Source organism: Semicossyphus pulcher, unplaced genomic scaffold, assembly GCF_022749685.1.
Source record: "Semicossyphus pulcher isolate SPU_LCO1_2020_fin unplaced genomic scaffold, fSemPul1.0.p SCAF_13, whole genome shotgun sequence".
NCBI lineage: Eukaryota > Metazoa > Chordata > Actinopteri > Labriformes > Labridae > Semicossyphus > Semicossyphus pulcher.
In genome coordinates this window covers 16,319,580-16,340,830 of record NW_027211637.1, presented here as the reverse complement: position 1 = coordinate 16,340,830, position 21,251 = coordinate 16,319,580, and the positions used below count along the sequence as shown (strand labels likewise).

At 40.5% G+C, this 21,251-nt stretch overlaps 2 protein-coding genes across 2 annotated transcripts; one reads left to right on the top strand and one right to left on the bottom strand.

Annotated features, from left to right (window-relative positions):
- The first annotated feature begins 2,285 nt into the window (after window positions 1-2,285).
- Window positions 2,286-7,992, top strand: c1galt1la (core 1 synthase, glycoprotein-N-acetylgalactosamine 3-beta-galactosyltransferase 1, like a). The gene is made up of 4 exons (XM_069659997.1): window positions 2,286-2,450; window positions 3,507-3,761; window positions 4,237-4,901; window positions 6,597-7,992. Exons 2-4 carry the CDS (start codon window positions 3,551-3,553, stop codon window positions 6,936-6,938), a joined length of 1,218 nt encoding a protein of 405 aa, XP_069516098.1. The 5' UTR covers window positions 2,286-2,450; window positions 3,507-3,550; the 3' UTR covers window positions 6,939-7,992.
- Window positions 7,755-9,676, bottom strand: tac3a (tachykinin precursor 3a). Its single transcript, XM_069659998.1, has 7 exons — window positions 9,590-9,676; window positions 9,111-9,226; window positions 8,919-9,024; window positions 8,693-8,722; window positions 8,545-8,598; window positions 8,341-8,407; window positions 7,755-8,079 (listed from the first exon to the last, which is right to left on the bottom strand). Exons 2-7 carry the CDS (start codon window positions 9,210-9,212, stop codon window positions 8,061-8,063), a joined length of 378 nt encoding a protein of 125 aa, XP_069516099.1. The 5' UTR covers window positions 9,213-9,226; window positions 9,590-9,676; the 3' UTR covers window positions 7,755-8,060.
- Window positions 9,677-21,251: the final 11,575 nt, after the last annotated feature.

Below are 21,251 nucleotides of genomic sequence, written 5' to 3'. Positions count from 1 at the left end.
CATGCAAAGTTGACTTCATCACAGGTTAATCATTAACATTTAAATAATGCTGAGATACATAAGACAATAAGACATACACGTTCTTGATTCTATGCTTCTCTTAATGTTAGAAAATAACCAGATAAATGTGAAGTAAAAGTGTAGTCTGAGGGAACCTTCGATAAAGTAAGACACTATCCAGCTCTGTTTCAAAGCTAGATATGCATTTATTATGGTGATTATCGATTTAGTGTAAATGCATAATTCAATACTGCAAACTTTGGAAACAATAGCAGTTCTAGAGTGAGCTGCAGCTGATGGTAATTTGATCCAATAAGTGACCAAATGGGATTATTGGAGCCTTTGGTGTCCTCTGTCTTACATTTGTGGTTGTGATAATAAGAAAAGCCCACTGATGCTTTTATGTGCATGTGTCTCTGCTGTTAATGGATGTGTTACATAGGCTTCTAACGTTGTGGTGATTAGGCAAACTAATTTTCCATGAGCAGAAAGAAAACTTTCCTCCTATAATATACTGTAAATGCACAAATCATTGGTTATATTTCATGGGTTACATTAAAAGTCTGATTCTTTTTTTGATATCTTTATTTGTATTGGGGCCTCATGAATGTACTTTTAAGGGGGATTTTAAGGGACACTAATGATGTTTAATTGTGTTAAGGTTTTAGGAGTTATTATAGTCAATATTTGAGTGTACTATGTAACTTCTAAATCAAGTGTGATCATTGTATTTTCATTTTAGCTTAAGCGGGACTTAACTATGGGGTTGTATGCTAATGGTAACAATCCTGGTATTATCCTTCCTACATCACTATATTGACCTGTTTGTGTTGTATTGATTTATGTGAATTGTTCACGCTTATGTAAGTATATTTTGGATTTCTCTCATTGTGTTATCCTGACTTTCATTTTCTTATTGCATTGATTGGATAGTGTACATGTAATGGGTCTGTTTCCTGGTACAAGTATTGTTAATAAATACATTCTGTGACAAAACATTGACAGAGGGTGATTTACCCCTCACCAAAATATAGATCAACATGAGAGTAAAATTTCAATCATTACTTATCGACTCATTAGATGTAACCCATTAAAAGCACGATTATGCTTTGAAAATAGTCCCTTCGAGGTTTTTTTTTAATTCTGTAGTTTCAGTGTCTCATAGTTATTAACATGTCAAGTAAGATTTTTTTTTTCTGGAGCTCAGGCACCATCGTTATATGTATTTGTTCATTCATTATAATACGCATTATTTACAAGTAAATCCCATCCAGCTTTGCATAACTCCAACAGGATTGGGTCAAATCAGCAGGTGAATTTGTGAGGGTATGTAAGACCTTTGATTTATAACACTTAAGGGGATCATATGTTTCATAAGGGGATCATAGTATAAGGCAGTTCATACTAGCTCAGTTTGTTTCCCCCCTGTTCCCTTACAAATGTGTTGCTTGTTGCTGCATGATGATTGGTTAATGAAGGAGTGTAAAGTTAATGAGATATTGCGAGATTCCACGAGAGTAGTCTGAAAACAGATAATTGGTGCTCACAGCTCATCGCGTGGACAATGCTAGCTTGGTGTTCTGAGCCCACAGACCCGTTATCTCCTTCTGTAAATGGTTGTATATTCAGTAGGCTACTTACCTGCCGAAGTTGAGTGCAGAAACGGAAGATTGCTTGTTGTGTGAAGTGGTTTTCACCCACGCACACCCAGACGGGCTAACTGCAAGACAGCTAACACGACAATATGCTTTGTATGTAAAACCATGTTAGTTTGTAACTATTACAGTAAAATGTAGTGTAAAGTACAAATTTCCCTTTGAAAGTAAGTGGGATTGAAGCAAAAAGCTGCATGAATTGGGTAAGTGTCTCAGACTTTTTACTGAAGTACAGTAATTCAGAATATTTACTTACTTACTTGCACGGTTGATTACTTATTCCGAGAGGATGTTAAGATGTTACATTTGTGACCTTTGTTAGGGTGACATCTAGTGGACTAGTTTGATAATACAACATTTTACCCATCTTTCTTTTGTTTTCTTTCCCAGCAGCTTTAAGTGACACAATTAGACAATAATAGATAAATAAGGTAAAAGAAAAAAACAACTTTTGGTTAATTTCCGTACATGCTCTTCAGGACTTGAAAGTCTGCTTCTTCCTCTACACGTCATCGACAGCCAGCCAATGAGATGCCGCATTTTCACAGCTAAGCCTCTCATGCTGAAGAATGTAAATCTTGTGCAGTGGCTTTCCTCTTACTAAGCACCTAAAATTGCGACTGAAAATGGGGGCGGCCTCAATCAAAAACAGCACGTCGGATGAATGTGACCAGCGCGTGACGATGTGACTGACAGGTGTCGCAGACGTGTGCTTTTTTCAGAAACAGGGAATATTTCGCTGCTTAAGGAGTCGCGAGCATATCGTGCTTGTAAATGACAGACCCCACAGCAAAGGTAAAGAACACACACACACACACACACACACACACACTCACGGGTGTAAATAAAACATGTTCGCAGACTGGGGGTGATTACACCATGGCGGAAATGTACAATGTTACCATATTAGCACAAGTATAGCTTTGTCTGGGTTCCACATGGCCTTGTTTCGCTGTCACAGCAATCCTAGTCATGTGTTTTTTGTATAAATGGATGCAATGCCTCGATTAGGGGAACTGAATTGTCGTCTAATTTTATTTAGCGTCAGGACAATGGAGGGGAAAAAAATCAAGAATGAAGGGTACATTTAGGCTAAAACAACTCTCGTCATGTTAATCGTCAACATCTGTGTCAGATTTGGGGTCTTTAACCTTATTTGTGAGGCAACACGAGAACTCTTTTGGCAGAGACACACTGACACGATGTCGAGAGCTCAGTGCACAGAGGACCTTTCCAAAGCCACCATGCAAGAATATATTGCACAATATGTGTTATATTACAGCTTAGTTTAGATGTACGTTTTAAAATGAGTCCGGTTTAATGCTCAACAAAAGGAGGCATGTGTGGTGATGTCATCACGCAGAGCCTGGCTTTCTCTACAGACAGTGATAAGTGGGAGGAATAACTGGAGCACACTTTCTTGTAGTCCATACACTTTGATCTCCTGCTTAGAGAGACGGATGTTAATGTTATATTTTCCTGTCCACATTCATTGCAGAAACAAACTTAAGAGTATTTGAAAGCAAAATAATAGACTCCAGGGGGGGTATGCCTAAAAGGAGATTAGGTCTGGGTCTGAAAAGTGCATCCAATAAGATTTAAAGCAAACGCACTGCACTGAGGTGCGTCTTTTCATTTTGAATGCAAACAGATCTTGCAATGTAAACACCATCTCAGTTTATTGCCTTTCTCACACTACGATTTGCAAAATATTGAATGTGCATAAACAACATTCATCTTTTAAAACCTTCATGTGCAACTCCCTACCATCCCCGCTCAAACTGAGGGATATTATACACACATTTTAGGTTTGTCAGCCCATCAAATCCTTCCTCATGTGTCCCCATGTAGACATGCTGTAACGGGGACATCACAGCGCTGGAGACGGTGTCACCATGAAGAGCTGCAGCTCCAGATGGGGCTTCTCCCTGGGCTTCCTGGTGGGAGCCTGCAGCTTCTACTTCTTCCTGCACCAGGTGTGGTTTGAGAGGAGCTACCCCGTGCTGTCAGAGGCTCAGGAAAAAGCCAGCACAGTGGGGGCGACACCAACCAGCTGGAGGAAGGAAGGAGGTGCTCTCTTCAACCTGCTCCACCCTCACCACACAGGTGCTTTACACTCTGCCACGTTGGTCTTCTGCTGAGACAATTATTAAGTGTGTGTGGGGTGCCAAATAGAGAACAGTCTCTGCAATTATTTTGAATTCTTTGTCTCCATATTCCATATTAGTTCGCATTTATATATACCTTCACTTCTATACGATTTAGTAAGCCAAGAAATGAATTAGTACATCTCGATCCATGTATGTCAAATGTAGCAAGCAAGAAAAGGCAGGAAGTCCTTTAACCATTGGTTGCATTTTGCTGTATGCAAGCTAGCATGCTGTTTTTTGGCTATTATTTCCACAATCCTCTGCACAGGGGAAGACTTGCACATTTATTGAGCTATCATGCATGTCTTTTAAATCTTTTGTAGACATCCCAAAGGCAACAATAATCCAATTACGCGCTACAGGCTGCTAAGGAAATTGTAAAATAAGAATGTGGAGTTAACTATGTTGTGCTGTTTGTTGTGTCCCTCTAGATGAAGACAGCCGCGTTGCAGACCTGTTGTACAAGAAGGTACGCGTCCTCTGTTGGGTGATGACAGGGCCGTATAACCTCGAGAGCAGGGCCCGTCATGTCAAGGCCACCTGGAGTCGCCACTGCAACGTGGTAGTGTTCATGAGCTCAGTGGATGACCCAGACTTCCCCACAGTGGGCCTGGGCACTAAAGAGGGCCGTGACCAGCTCTACTGGAAGACCATTCGAGCCTTCCATTACGTGTACGAGCACCACGCCAATGAAGCAGACTGGTTCCTAAAGGCAGACGATGACACCTATGTAGTGGTGGACAACCTGCGCTGGATCCTATCCAACCACACCCCTGAGGAGCCCATCTACTTCGGCAAGCGCTTCAAGCCCTACACCAAGCAAGGCTACATGAGCGGAGGGGCGGGGTATGTGCTCAGCAAAGAGGCCCTCAAGAGGTTCGTGGAAGGTTTTCGTACTAAAGTTTGCACTCACACCACCCCCGTGGAGGACCTGGCGCTGGGGCAGTGTTTGGAGAAGATGAACGTCGTGGCGGGGGATTCCAGAGATACTTTACATCGAGAAACTTTTCACCCGTTTGTGCCAGAGCACCATCTAACTGGCAAGTTCTCCAAGAGCTTCTGGTACTGGAGCTACTGTTACTACCCGATTGTTGAGGCAAGTCTCTTTACTTGTGTTTTACTATTGGTTAGAAAAATAGTTAAAGCAAACAAATGTTCATCAAAACTGCTTAAAACGCCTAAAAAGCCACGCAAACCAGTGGACTAGTGGTTAAGATGCACACCATATAATGGCAACATCCTCAACTTGATGCATGCTGGGGGCCTTTGTAGTTTCCCCCCATGTTTCTTGCCTAACTCTACACTTAATAGATGCTAAATGCCAAAAAAAGGTGCCTAAAATGGCACAATCACTTTACCGTTAGCTCTCTGATGAGACAGACGGATGGAGAGGATTAGCCTTATTAGAAAGGGACACATCAGGTGGAAAGACATGCTATTAAAGGGGGTAAATCTATTAGCTGAATCCTTTTATATCATTAGTTTACATCTGCTCCTCAAGTGATAGATTTATTCTTTTGTTTTGAAATGTACAGAACAGATCTGTTTTGTAACTGAAAGGGAGTAGTGCAACATAATGTTATTCTTCTATGGGTTGAACTAAAGAAAATGTAGGCGTAGCTATAGCTCATCCTGGGGATAATTACTTAATAAATGAAATGTGATTATCGGGCACTTTTATATCCAGCACATGACCCCTGCATAAAACAAGTGAATTAAAAAAGAAATGAGTTCATTTTAAAGTAGATGATTGCAGCAGAGACAATGTCCTGTCAACAAAGGGAAAATTGGTCAATTTGTGGCCGATGATGCAACTAATTCATTGTACTTTGCAATTAAAATGAGACAGGTCTATTACTGATCCCGTCACACCCTGTCTGTCAGCGCTCTGAGCTGCTTTGTCCTCTTGTGTTTGCAAGGGAAACAACAAAAGAAATGTTCCTCAATATTAGGGAGTGAAATTGGTGGTTACAGAACTGTCAGCATGTGCCGATTGATAAGAACTGAAAAGGCAGGTGATGTTCTATTACCTTCTGTAGTGATTAAAAACAAAGGAGCAAAGCCAACTAAGACTTGTTCCCACTTACAAGTATTTTCTTGATCTCCGTTTTCCAAATACATTTGAGCTAAGCCGGGTTTCAGCTTCCATCAAGATAAAAATGTAGACTTAATCTTGACACAAAATCAAACGCTGTCGAATATACCCTTTTTTGCGCAACAGCCGTATTCATCCGCAGCTGAAAATAGTCCCCCCAAAAATGCAGTATTTACTTCTGTAGGAGTAACGCTTCTCATAAATCTCAGTGCCTACCTGTTTACTTGAACTCTATAGATCCCGAGGCAAGTTCAGGAGTTACATAGGCTTTTTGCAGACATATTTATGCAGGCCTGGAGCTGAATGTCACAAACAGGAAAGGGAACAGACATAGAAAATATTGATTTTGTTTGTTTCATTTGGATTTGTAGAATAAATGTCCTTTGAACAAATTAGTTAGTACTTCGTAAAATTGAGACTTTATTTGCTTGTAATCACATTTGCATACAAAATGTTCCCACTACAATCCCCCCTTGCGTTGTATGTCTGTATTAAGAGATTATTAGGAGTGAACAGCTTGTAAGATTAGCGTCATTTGGTTGCAAAATCAGATTTCAGTGTGGTGGATAATAAAGGCTGCCATTTTTTCATGTCATTGTAATATGTGTTTTAATCTCTTTCTCCAACTTGTATCTTTTTATGTGTGTGTGTCATCCAATGTGCTAATGTGCTGTGTGTGTTATTCTTCCTCCTCAGGGTCCGCAGTGCTGCTCTGACCTGGCCGTATCTTTCCATTATGTAGAACCGGAGCTGATGTACACTCTGGAGTACTTTACCTACCACCTGAGAGCACAAGGGTACAGGCCGCGCTACCGGCCCTCCTTTGGGCACTATCAGAGCCTACGCCCGCACTCACAGACGGCCGCGACGGCACGACTTAAAGGAGTTCAGGAGGTGACTGATGGAAGGAATCAGACACCAGCCCTCTCTGTTAGAGGAAACCAAACTAAAGCAGAGACAAAGTCAGAGAAAGAGGAGAAGGACAATCCCAAATCTCGCCTTATTACTGAGAACAGGACTTCAGTTACACAAGGCTGATTGTGTTTCAGCTGGGGTAGACTGTGTGTGATTGAGTCATGAGGGTTTTCCTGTCAGGGCTTCATTGATCACAGTATATTCCACATAATTTGTACGGCTTAACGAAGAAACACATTTGGTTTGACTTGATTATGTTTGACATAAGCAGAAATTAATGACATTATGCAGTCACAGATTGAAGTGATGCAGGAAGAAGAATATTATTTTATGTATTTTACAAGTTCCTGATCTGAGCCAATAATACAATAGCAGAGGTCTGATTTTTTTTTAATTCCTTTTTTATTTTGCCATTATTGTTTTCTTGAACAGAGAGCAGAAACCCATTTGTTAATCCTTTATTTATAAGGTCCCATTGAGATACAATATGTCTTCTACTCCTGGTCAAAATGGCTTTTTGTCACAGTTCAGCCTCTGTCCTTTTTCTGGTTTTAAATATGTTTAACTTTTATTTTTCTAGATGACTTCGAAATAATTTTTTTAAAAGATTGTTTTTGTTAATTTCCTTCAAGTCCTATTAAATAGTCGACACTGACTCTAAATCCACAGCCAGCAGGGACGTGATGTTTGTTTCAGGTACGAGACGCAACAGATGTGTTGCGAGAACATATTTTTTTTACCTTTTGAAATGACACAAGCAGCTCTAGTGAGAGTGCATTTGAAACCCCCTTGTGCTTCTGTTAAAAAACACTAACTTCTGATGAACACAGTATTCTCCACTGAATCCCTCTTGTCAAGTCATTTTTTAAATCCCAGCAGTAAACACTGTAGCAGGTGTGAGTGAACATTACTGTCTGCACTGGGGCTGAGCTCAGAGAATATTCATGGACAGCTGCAGGAAAATGAGCTGAAATGAATAAATTATGTATAAAAATTATGTTTATTTTGAACTTGAAGAAAATGAATTACATGATAAAGAAACAGCATGTATCACTTCTAATCATTTTTTTTCTTTCATCAGATAAAACAAATACAATCTGTGTAGATTATGATGCTTTCATGAGCCGGCTGGCAGGTTTACAGTGTGAATCATGTCTTTAAAGTGGTTTCCATCAGATATTTACGTCATTGTTTGTTTTCTTTGTGATCCTTTGTCAGATGAGAAGGTTGCTCCAGTATGAATACCTACAGCCCCTGGAGAAACCTGCAAAACACATAATGCATAGATGTTACTTTTATTTCTACACATGAATTTATTAGATAACACACACACAAAAAGGCAGACCGAAGATGTTTTTTTTTTTTAGAAATGAAAGGAAACAGAAGAAGTGATTTGAGACTTCACTTCAGCAGAAATCTTCAGAACCTCCCATGTCGAATAGTTTTACACCAGCCAGGTCAAGTGCTAACTTAATTTTTACCAACTATTGGAGACGGTGTGATGTGAAAAATAAGAGGCACTCACCTCAGCCTGCACTTGTTGAGAAAGATGTTTCTCCTCTCTGGATACTCTCTCCTCCAGGGACCATTATCTGTGAGGGCAGAGATTAAAATATAGTCCCACCAAGATACACGGTATTGTCTGTATGGTTAGCATCTTAGTCTGAATCCCCACACACTCCGACATGGCAATTTAAGATATTTTAATCTCATGAATTTCCACACTCACCAGGCTCTGAGTTTCTCCTGCCCATCAGACCAACAAAGATGTCGTGCATTTCCCCTGAGGAGAAGAAAGACAACCATTTAATACATTGTTTAATGAAGATTTAAAAGAATCTAAACAAGGCAATCATTACTAAATAAAAAGTACTTACTCTTTTGTTGTGGCGGTAGAGCATTTTCATCTGCAGAAAATAAGATCAAAGAAAAAAAGGAAAGAAAAACAGGTTGGTAAAATTGAAGTAACAGGACAATTTATGAAAATAAAGATAAGTAAATGAGAAAATCTTTGACGTAGATCTTGAAAATGTATTATTGTATAAATTAAAACTGATATTATTCCTGCTATAAACGAACTAACGTAATCAGAATCTTCCTCACCGGCACTTCTTCTGCCCATCAGACCCACAAAGCTGTCGTAATCCAAATCGCTATACCTCTTCAGAATATTCCGCTTGAGGTTGTCCAAACCTGTAGTCTGCTGCAACTACGAGAGGGACAAAAAAACACAGCTGTTGTTAAAAGTTTATTGATATGAAAATCACTTTCGTCGTTACGCGTCAGGATACCTACATCTGAGGTTGATCTGCGCGTTCCCGGCTCCTCGCATCTGGACTGACAGTATCGAAGTTTCAAGACGAGGAAGAGAGACACCAGCAGCAAACTTCTCCTCATTTTCTTATCGCGACCTGTGCGAAAAATAAACACAGTCATATATAGTTAAATAGTTTCCTTACAAACATTGCAGAGTATCGCCTTTTCATTAAGGAGCACACTGTACTTGTCGCTCTAAACCCGCTGCGTAATGGGTGCGTAAAAGCGCGCAGCGCGCTGTTGACAAATATATAACTCATGAAACAGATTTCTGATTTAAGAAGTAAATTATTGTTGTGATTTTATTGTATACACGACAAAAATGTAACGCTGTCTGCTGGTGTTTCCTCTGCAAAAAGTCACTGTGAACCGCAAACCCACGACTTTATAACAGGAAAAAGAAACAGATTGAATATGTTTACATTTAACTTTAAGCATGTAAAGTATTTTTTCTTTACCTGTTTTCTTTCAAGCAGATACTTTGGTAAAAGAATCAGCTGCGCGTGCCCCGGTGAGTAAAGCTGCACCGAATAGATCCTGCAGTGAGATCCGGTCTGAATAAATGAGGCGTCCAAGCTTTGGTGTAATAAATAATAGCTGGATACCTGCGTAACGCCAATCAGCAACTGAGGCGTAGGTGGGGTCTCGGGGCTTATATCACGTTGTATTAAAGGCTACGTAGCCAACTCATTGATGGTCATGATGCTGCTGAGAGCGTGCCCCCCCGCCACCACCATCACCATCACCATCAAACACGCACGCACACTCATCATCCAAAAACGTCTATGCAACGTCACGAGGACATAAGTTCGTTGAATCCAGTCCATCCCTGAACATATTTGGGAATTTCAATTAGGCACTAACTGCAGCTTGCTTTGGCTAATAGGGGAACAAATAAACACGACAGATTATTTTTTATTTGCAGATGATCATTATGTTTGAGTTAAAACCAGACTGTGTTACAAAGTGCACCAGTCTGATTGATCCCACCGTGCTCACATGCTCCTCTGGGTGCCTTTCCACCCCATTGACTTGTGGACATGATCACAGTCAACATACTAATCTTTTTAGGAAGTAATTATATGGATAGCAGCTGCCTCTGCCTGTCACTATAGAAGATAGATGGGCCACACATTGGTGTATTTCTAATTGACTGCCCAATGAAGCCACCCGAACAGAAAATGTGAAAAGAAAACATTCGTCAACCTCAATCCGGGCCGGTTTTCATTACTTAAATGAGAACATTTCCCAGCATGTTAAATATGAATTTAGGGAAATAAGAGCATGACTTAATACAACATGTGATTACTAAAGGTACTTTCTGTGATCAGTGAATAGTGTCATTACAGACGCTGCATAAACAGGCAGACTGAAATGGAGACGTATTGTTTTGACAGACACTTTTTCACACCAGTATTGACACGATGAGTAACAATGGATTCAGACACTCACTGTTCATGGCTTCTAAAATCTCTTAAACGGCTCTGACAGGTGGTGGACGACACGTCTGACTGGTAACTTGAAAAAGTACAGACTGTGTGGCACTATGTTTTGTTTTTTTTAACCAAAAGCACTGCATGATTAAGTTGCTCTGGCGAGGCAGCTTCATTTGTATAACATTTGGGCAATTCAAATTGCTTTACAGAGTAATAAAACATAATTAAAGATCAGGAGTGAAAGATGAACTGCTCATACGTTCCTCTCCTTTGCCATTAAATCTAAATTAGCTGTGAAATAACAATTAGCATTAATGTTAATCCTGAAACGATATTTATGTGTTTCATGAGAACATTCTGTCCTCCTCCTCCATCAACAGCTGAGCCACTCAAATTTAGTGCTCATAACTAACCTATCATTTGTCTTGCAATTATACAAGCAATTACACTAGTGTCGGTGTTTGCGCACACATTCAGGATGCAAACAAGTATGAATATTTCAGCAAAGCAAAGTTTGGCCATCGTAGCTGTAGCAAAGAAAAGCCAGGGGGGAACTATCAATGGCTGTGGCCTCTGGAGACCGAGGCCCGATGGAGCTTATGATACCAACAACAAAGCACCAGGCAAGAACTTCACAGAAGGTTAACACCGCCATGTTTTAATAATGACTTCCCATTTCCATATTTGTCCTGTTCCTCTATGTAGTAGCGTGTGGGTGAGGTGAGGGGAGTGCACCGTGCAGGCAGGGGTTTGGGATGGGAGATCTGACACAAGTGGGGAAGTCATTAACTGCATTTTTCATTATTGATGAGTGTTCTATTATCCCCCTTGGTAATCAAAGCAATCCTCTTTTTGGACTAACAGAGAGCATAGGGAAAGAGTGCCAGGGGCTGTTTATCCACAACGGGATGGGGGATTTTTCTCATCAGACCGAGAGGCAAATGGATATTAGGTTTGATGTGCTGCAGGGCTGGATGTACGCCCTGCTATACATCACAGGTAGTCACATGCCCTGTGCACTCCTGAACATTATGACATGAAAGCTCAGCTGTATTACATGTGGATGTGATTCATTCCCAGAAGAAACTTTGGATTCTCACTACGCATGAAATCCCCTTAGAGCTGCGGACAGCTGTGAAGGGGGTTGACAGGTCCCTGTCCTGACAGGTCAGCTGGACGCTCACAGTTGGCTTGCGAACAGCAGGTAGCCTCTGGTGGCTATATGTGGTACAGCATAAGAGGTAACACAAGTAAAAAGAGAAAAGCTCAGCTAATGCTAAGATCTTTTACTATGAATTTGCATGACAGAGTGAGTGTGTGTGTTTGTGTTATGTATAAGACTTATTAATATGATGATCTGCCAATTGGCCACTTGAAATCATCTAAATCTTGCATGAGTCAAATGCAGTGTTCGGTAACTTAGATTACTGCCATTAAAAAGTAACTTGTTACATTATTGCGTTACCTACTGAGAAAAGTATCACATGAAATTACTTCTGCGTTACCAAAAAACTTATTACACGTCAGTTAGATTGTCAGCACAGTGTGTACCCTACTGTACATCTACCTTTGAATGCATTGACTCTACCGTCATTGCACGGCCTATAGTTTACTGCCCATAATCTATAACTCTGTAGCCTTATAACAGAAACAGACGCACCTTTACAGCTCTTTATTATGCTAACAATCTGACAGTGAACTGGGCAGAGGCATACAGTATTAGGTACTGCTGTTTCAATGAAAACGACACAAGATCTTAGTCCCCAACCAGTGTTGCGGAGCTGTGTTTAGCTGCTTCAAATTTGAAGTAGAGCTCTTCGCAGCTGAGAAGCACTTCTCCTACAGACACAATTCACCGTGATGCTGTTCCTCTCCTTTTCGCCCCACAAATTCCAAATAATGGGGACATCTTCTAGGAAGTAAATGTTGTCCTCTCTTTCATCTTGCTAGCTGAATTAGCTAGCCAATTAGCTAGAAACAGAAACAGTGCTTCTGGGATTTTCTTGTTTTATGGTGACGAAAGTAAAAAGGGAAATACGACCTTTTTTTTTTTTCAGTACCGGATTACTTTTATGAAAACGTAAATAACAGATAACAGATTAATGTTAATGTTGGTATGCTTAATGTTGTCTGGCCTCAACATTCTCCTATTAAAATGCTTCTCACATGTATCTGGATGTGCATTCAGAGCAGGCTGACTGAATGACAGCATCCTTGTTAATATAAAACAAATTTCTCCTGGCTCCATCTATAACCACGTTTCATTAAAAAAATGTGCCCATTTATCCTCCTTTTTCCTACTCGCTCATTCAATTAACAGGCTGAATAGACTGAGATAACCTTGCTGTTGGATACATATGAAAGAAGTACAGAAGTAAAATATCTAGAAGAAAAAAAAGGGACCAAGACTGAGTCAGAAGAAAAAATAAAAATTTTTGTGTGTCTCTGTGGATAGATCATAACTTTGTCTATGTGTGCTTTATTAAGTCTCCAACATAACAGAGATCGTAGAAGGCCAAAAAAAAGAGTAGACTTTGAAAGCCTGAAAACACATGTAGGGATATGTGAATAGAGATTAATTCTACTGTATAGCTGTTGGAGAAGAGCATCAGATACAGCCTGGAGTACAGCCACACTTCTATTCCTCTGCCGTCTCTCTAATGGAGCTGCCAATCATCCTTTTGTGAAGGCTTTCATGGCCTGAGAGGGAGAAGCTAAACTAAGTTCCACCCTGGACTTGAGAGGGGACAATGACGTGACAGCCCTTATATGGGAGAGATGTTATGAAAGAATGAGCAACCGGTGGGGGACAGAGAAGTGTGCGGGGATGAGAAGAGAGAGGGAGAATGCAATGATCCATGAGAAATATCAGTGTGTAGATTTCGCTCTATTTGTATACAAATAAAGCTAAATCTACCAGGGGTCGGATACACAGCTTGTAATCTCTGGCCAATAAGTCCAAAGGGGATTCTGCATGTGTGAACACACTAACAGTCCCTCACACTCTCGGTGGACATCCCTGCTGTTCGCTCTTGCTTGTGGCGACATGAAGACTAAAATAATCCGATTTAGATGATTCTAGGCTGCTCCACGGTAGATCATACGACACACCTGTCAATAATTGAGTTAATGGGCTCTAATCTAGTCGGGGGGGATTTAACCCAGAGCCCACTCTATGCTTGTCCTTAGGGCATGCAAAATGATTTTGATGGAAGCAGTTTTTTTATTCCACCCGCTCCTCCCCGATCTCTGACTCGCGAGGTCCTGAAGTGTCACTTCCATCTAAATGTTAATTTGAAGGCTGTTTCTTTAAGACTGGCGTGGATGCTGATATGCTCTGAAAGTCCATTTGCATTAAAACACGTTGGGTGTGAAACTGTGAGCTGTTTTCTCGCTACACCAAAACACATTCTGTTTTTTCAGTGTTGTCCAAAGAGCTCCTGAAAGTTCTTTTCTGCTCCCTTCTTGTCTAAAGGGTTTTGTCCTCTTTAATCTTCTCTCAGTGACGATGGTTGGCAGTGAGGCGCATGGGAGAAAATAAGACTCTCTGACGCGGTTTAGGCTCTTGAATCTCTCTTTGTGATGGATTGGGAATTGTTCTGGTCTTCTTGTTTCAGTATTGCCTATTTTCTGCTCATCATGCAGTGAAAATACTCTGGAAGATACATTCGCATCCTGTTCATCACAGAGACAATCGGTTTCCCTCACACTGTGTTGTGACTACATCCTTTTATTTGCACTAAAGTTGATAAAACGTGTGCAATCATGTGCTTGAGTTGTGTTCTCTAGCCTTGTAATGTGTTTTCTGTCCTGAAGAGGTGCAGTGCTTTACATCAGACAAACTTCGGGTGAGTTTGTTTGAAGATTTTTTGTTTTGTGGCCAAAGGTTTTTACTTTGTAATGTCACAATCTATTAATAAACAAGTCCTTATGTGAGATATGATTAGACTTTTTAATTGTAGAAGGGTGTTGAATGCTGCCATTTCTGCGATGGTGAGACGTGATGGGTGCTTCAGGCACTTTTACCACTCACAGCTTTGTTTTGCATTCAGTTTGAATGTATTTTGCTGGTATCCAACCCACTGTATTCCTGCTTAAACCCACTAGATTTGTAATATATTAAGCCATATACATGTTGGTTGATCCAGTCTACAAACATGAACAAAATGCAGATAAATCTATCCATTGTGAGGTCACATTGGTAGCATGCTAAATAGCCAAATGAAATGTATAATGCCTCCAGTAGGGTTTAAGTCTACCCCGGGTTCTCCTTCTAGTTGAATGTGCCTGGAAAACATCCGAAGGGGATGCCCAGGAGGCATTCTAATCATATGCCCAAACCACCTCAGCCGGATCCTTTTTGACTCGGTAAAGCAGGGGTTCCCAACCCCCTGGTCCGCGTACCGGTAATGGGCCGTAGGTCGTTTACTACCAAACCCAACAGATGTCTGTGACATTCCAAACATACGCGGAGTCAGAACCGTCGCATGGGCTGTGTGAAGTTGGCAACCACACAGGGCCTCACGCCTCTAAAGATACTGCAAAAGTCACCCAATTCAGCTGGAAAAAGCACGGACCTGGCAACCCTGGCTTCACATCCCATGAAACTTTGATCATGAAGGCTGATACCCATCTCAAGCTCTGTGTTTATGAGTAAAATATATGAACTACACAGCATATGGACATATGACGAAATGTATACTTTAACTGTGCAGAAATACGGACGGATCACAACGTTATTGATTCAGGTTTGAGCATCAAAACACACACAGGTCTGCTTCATATCTGCTCCTCTCCTAACATCTGTCTCCTCCCCGCGCGGCATGATAACTCTGATAAAATACGTGTGGATTACCTCCTGCTCATCTCAATCACAGTGTGTGAAGACGTACTTTATGCTTTATAAAGACTTTTCTGGGGATAAATGATGTGACCTGCTGATATTGAGACGTTTTGCATATTATGCTGCACTGTGCTGGTAAATGTATCCAAGTCATGTGGATCATTGATCAAGCTTAATATCTTAAAATCAGTGGCTAACCACATTCCCTTTGAGGCTTTCTCTATTACCTAAAAGGATAAACCCTTTCTGTTCTACCCGATCAGGGTCCCTGTTGTGAATACCTTGGAGCCACTGATTCTTAAAAGGTTGTAGTTGGGACCAATAAAACTGGCCCAGACAAAAGATATGCGAAATCTTTGAATTATTTTTAGCAGCCAGTGTATCAAGCCTTCAAGATGTAAGATTGTAAGCCCATTTACCCGTAACCTTGACTCTGAATTATTTATGTATTCTCAATCCTTTTAATGTGAATGATGTTGAAAATTATTTTTCTCACTTTGAGCGGGCGGCAACCTCTTTGAAGTGGCCAAAACATAACAAGACATAGCTGTTGCAGTGTGTTCTTCATTCAAATAGGGTTTGTTTTTTACTGCCAGAAGCTAGGTCACATCACTTTGTTGACTTTGCCACTTGTAAGACGCAAGAGCAGAAGCCTAAATACATGGCTTTCACTGGCTCAGTAGTCGGCCAACTCTCTGCATTTAACCCTGAGTAAGATGCTTCTGAATGCTCAGGTTTTTAACCATTTATCGAAGGCTTAGCCAAGTCAATGAATCAAATAAATTTTAATTTAAAAAGTGCCAAATCACAACTAAAGTTATCTCAAGAGTCTTGACACTTTACTTCTTTTATATTATTTGGAGAGAGACCCAACATGAGTTCACCATGAGCAGTACTTAGCAACATTTGGCAACAGTGGCAAGGAAAAAAATCCTTTTGACAGGCAGAAAACTCGAGAGAACTAGGAAGAGGAGGAACGGCTGTCTGTTGCTTATGGCTTTTATGAGAAAGGTGATATACACATGTGCCAGAGGACTGCTGTTCCTGATGGGTCTGATTGGATCGCAACTTACCAAGTTGTTGTTCCCTATGTGTGCTGAGACTAAGTTGATGATGATGATAATGCTTCTTCTGTAACTTGGGGATTACAAGACCTACAATCAAATCCTCAAACACTTCTTTTGGCCTGGTATAAAGGCTTCTGTGGCTGAGTCATGTATGTCAGGTAGCAGGCAAACCTAACCCGGTAATTCCTTTGGCAACCCTACAGGCGAGTCATGTAATGGGACAACAGTGAGAGAGACTGGTTGGACAGGAAAGCACCCTGTCAAAGTCAAAATCTTGTAATACATTTTGACCCTCATTCAACACTTGCTATCCTCATCTCTCTTAAGGCTACCTGCATGGAGATTCAGCCCTGGCTCTTCTGCCAAGTGCAAGTCTCTTTTGTCTTGTCATGACAAATCTTTCACACTTCTTAAAACTGTTCTCACCCTACTGTATCATCATGGCTTCAGAATAAAGTCAGTTGTCAACTAAGCCACATTTACTTTGTGGTTAAAGGCTTACTCAAACCAAACATGAAGTTCTTTCGCTAATAACCATGTAAACAGTGCTTGTACGGACCTATTTAACCTTTCTGAACACAACATCCATTAACCAGAAACATGTCTAACTTACAACTCAATAGTCAGAATCAGCAGCTTATATAACCATGTTATGAACAATAAATGTGAAAGCTTAGCTTTAAAAAAAAATGACCTAACATCAGTTTTTTAGTTTGTTTAAGTAAATCGGAGCTAAACTGAACAAGATGTTTTGAATGAAAATGATTTCCACCTCTATTTTCTCGGCCGGTTGTACTTTTTCTTGTCTCTTTTAAATAGCTTTAGAATTGCAACTTGACCATCTGCCATTTCCCATTTAGCTTTAAATTTCAAATAGTCTATGAAAAAAATGTTCCTCTTAACCACTTTGAGAACAGGAGACGAGTAGGGATGCACGATATTGGATTTTTTGCCGATATCCGATATGCCGATATTTTACAACTCATTTAGCCGATAACCGATACCGATATTTTTTTATTTTCACCTAATTGCAGAGATCATCAACTCTCTTCTGTATTGGAATTAGCATTCAGTATAATGGTGATACTCTTATCGCATTTGTTACAACGGTCGGGGTGACGGGTCTTGAGATGGTTAATCAAGTTTGTAGTGTTGACAGACTTTGCCTTGGCTGCTCCTCGCATCACCGAAGCTGAGCAGTCATTGCAAATAGCAGTTTTGCTTTCTATTTCGGACACTTTGAAAAACTTCCACACCACGGACATTTTGGCTTCTAACTCTCTCATGCTGCAGGTAGACACATGTGACATCATCACGCTGCGCCGCGCAGCTCTTCTTCGCGCCGGGGACATTGCGCCAAGATCGGGCATTTAATCAAGTATGCAGCAGCCCATTATTTTATCGGTTAATTATATCGGCAGATATTGGCGTGTTGGCCGATATCCGATAGTTCATTTTTAAGACAATATCGTCCGATAACGATAACGTGCCGATAATATCGTGCATCCCTAGAGACGAGGCTCAAAATTTTGTGTTGAATCTATGTTGAAGGTTGTGGAGTTGTCTGCAGATGATGCAAATGTTAGATAGGGCTTAGAGCTCATTACAATGGTGAAAATTAGGGTCTGCACTATTACCAATGAGCATCCATCCCATCTGGCTATTAGACTGGCTGACTGTGCCTGATCGTGACCTCTCTATGCTGCTTATTTCGTTCCGTCCTGCCTGCTCATAAAATTCTGTCAAGGGAAATTATGGAATCATGAGATCAAAGTTTGCAACATAGTGACTGAGAGAAATTGGAAAGCATGAAATGCTCCGGGCTGCATTATTCACCCTCTGATTGAATTTGAACATTTGATATAAGGACTTTTCTAAGACACCACTTCCTGCCGCGTGTGTTCTCTTTCTGCAGGTATGTATGTGAGCATATTTACACGCACAGTATAGATGCAGTAAAGACTATAAATATTTTAAGAGAGCATAGACCAACATACAAAAAACACACCATCTGCTCATGTTTTATTTAGCTGTGATGTGACAGATCCCCATGAGACAAAGTGGGAAATTTCCCATGACAGTGCTGGAAATACAATAGTCCTCATTGATCAGGGCACTTTTGTATAGCAATATCCTCAGACATTTCTTGAGGGTGTTGGAAGAGTCCTTTCTTCTTTATATGGAAATATGGTCAGTATGTTCAATGTATAACTTGATATGCTCATGAACAGAATATATATTACCCAAATGATAAGACTGGACCATAGGATAGTCCTGCATAAAGGTAATTTCAAAGACAATAGCTGGCAAATGGCCGCTGGCATTTTTCACTCGACTTTGCCTCTTTTCACAGGAGACCAAGTCAATGAAACACATTATTCATGGGCCACTCACCTAATTTGCTGTTTGCATTACTTGCAAGAAACAGCAGTTATTGCTTTTGTGTTATGAGTGGTCAGCCATTGATCAATTCTGACACAGCAAGACAGTTGGGTTTGTCTTTAAGGCAAAGCTAGAGCAGATGTTGAAAGAGCCAACACAGACTCATTGCTCAGGCTGAGTGATGTCAGATTAGCCTGAAATTTTGTAGGTTTGATTTGAGATAGTAATAGATACCTTAAAATAACTTAAAATAAGAGATGTATAAATAGGTCCTCCAGGGGTTGAGGTGTGGTCATATATGTTTCGTCTGATCTTGTATCTGAATTAATCGTACTGACAGTCGAGCCACTATATTTTGATTCCATTGTCTCCACCACTAACTCACTTTAGAGTAGTAGTAGAAATCAGCTAATCTTACTGGGTGATTTCAGCAGATTGGTTACACAAGACATCTGACAAAGAGAAAAGATTACTTTGGCTCTGTGTCCACGTAGCCCCCTTTTTTGAGCGCCAGCGTCTTTTTCCAATTGTTCCCAATGAGGACAGAGTGTATGCAGCTGCCTCGAGAAAAAGTGCTGCACCCAGCAGAGTGCTCCACCTTTTCTGTGCGGCTGCTCTGAGCGCTTCATATTGAAAATCTCTGAACTTTTTAGAAAGGCGCTGTCACCGCCGCTTTTTTCAGATAACCAATCAGATGGGGTGCCATTTGTTACCCTGGTTACCACCAATCACGGAGGAGCAACTTATTTTGGCTGTTTCTGTCTACCAGAGCTGTACATATGACAAACAAACAGTAGTAATCACAATAGAGATCGAAAAGCCGTGGACGCAGATCGGCCGGACACTAAATGTTGCTGGTAAGTGTTATGCTTTTAATGCCCTACGCATTGTAAGCTTGTTGTGAGCTGTGTAGTTAACTTATTGTTGTCATAGAAACGAAACCCGTGTGCAGCGTTTTTTCTCTCCCTGGGTGTAGCGTTTTTTCTCTCACCGCACAAACGCTTCATCCCAGCGCTCCCCAGTGCCCTGCCAGCGCTTTTCTGCCAGAAAAGGACGCTATGTGGACACGGGGCCTTAGTAGTCTGAATCTCTCTCAAGTAATTAGTGAGCCAACTCAGATTACTCCTGGGACCCAAACTCTGCTTGACTGGATACTTGTCTGACACCCAAATCGAGTCTTAAGGGCTGGTGTTTTGTCTGACAGCTTCAGTGATCATTCAATCATTTATTGTATCTGGGGGATCTGCTTGATTGGAATAATTGTCGACCGATAGCTAATATCTGCTCTATTGCCAAAGTCTTTGAAAAGTTAATTTATAATCAATCGTCATCTCAGTGCCAACAATATTCTTCCAATATCCCAATCTGCGTTCAGGCTGAACCATTCCACAACTACTACTTTACTTAAATTAACCAGTTTTGTCATCTGTGCTACTAATAATGGTGAACTCACAGGAGTAATCTTTATTGCTATAACCAAGGCTTTTGATTTTGTTGACCATTATCTGCTCTTAGATAAACTCCATGCTATCGGCCTTTCTGATAATGCAGTACTGTGGTTCAAATTGTACCTCCACAACAGAAAATTGTGTGTAGTCTTACATGGGAATAATTTGAGGTGTGCAACAGGGCTCAACGTTGGATCCACTTCTTTTTTCTATTTATGTTAATAATTTACCATCAATCTTCAATGACTGTCATGTTCAACTTTATGCTATCTTACATCCAGACCCGATTTATCACTCTTATTATTTTTAAATATGTCTTATGCAAAGTCAACTTTGGTATCAATCTTTTTTACCGTTCTCGTAACTCTTTTACTCGCAGTGTTTGCAAGAAACTGGCATCTCAACTGATACTTCCAATTCTGGACTATGGTGATGTTTTTTATCAAATGCATTTAAATCAGACCTTTCTTCTTAATGCAGCATACAGACTCTCCAGATTTGTCCTTGGTTGTTCTTTTCTAACTCATCATTGTACAATGTGTGACGCACTTTAATGGCCATCTCTTAGTCTAAGAAGACACATGCACTGGATTCAGTTTTTATTTAAATGTATTCATTTCAATTATCCTCCTTATTAACAACAGCATTTTTTACCCTTTACCTCAAATTATCGCACTAGGAACTCCACTCAGGTTTATTTTTCTGTCCCTCATGTCAAGAAAACAACCAGCAAAAAAGCTTTTAGTTTTGAAGCTCCTGTGGATTGGAACAATTTACCTGTTCATATTAGGTCCATTTCATCATTTACTATGTTAATAAATGCTTTGTCTTATTACTTTGAGCCGGAATGCTTGCTATAACTAATGCTGTCACAATTTCTATTTTTATTTATACCTGATAATTTGGGTATCCGCTCATACCCTTTTCTTTTAATGTTATTGGCC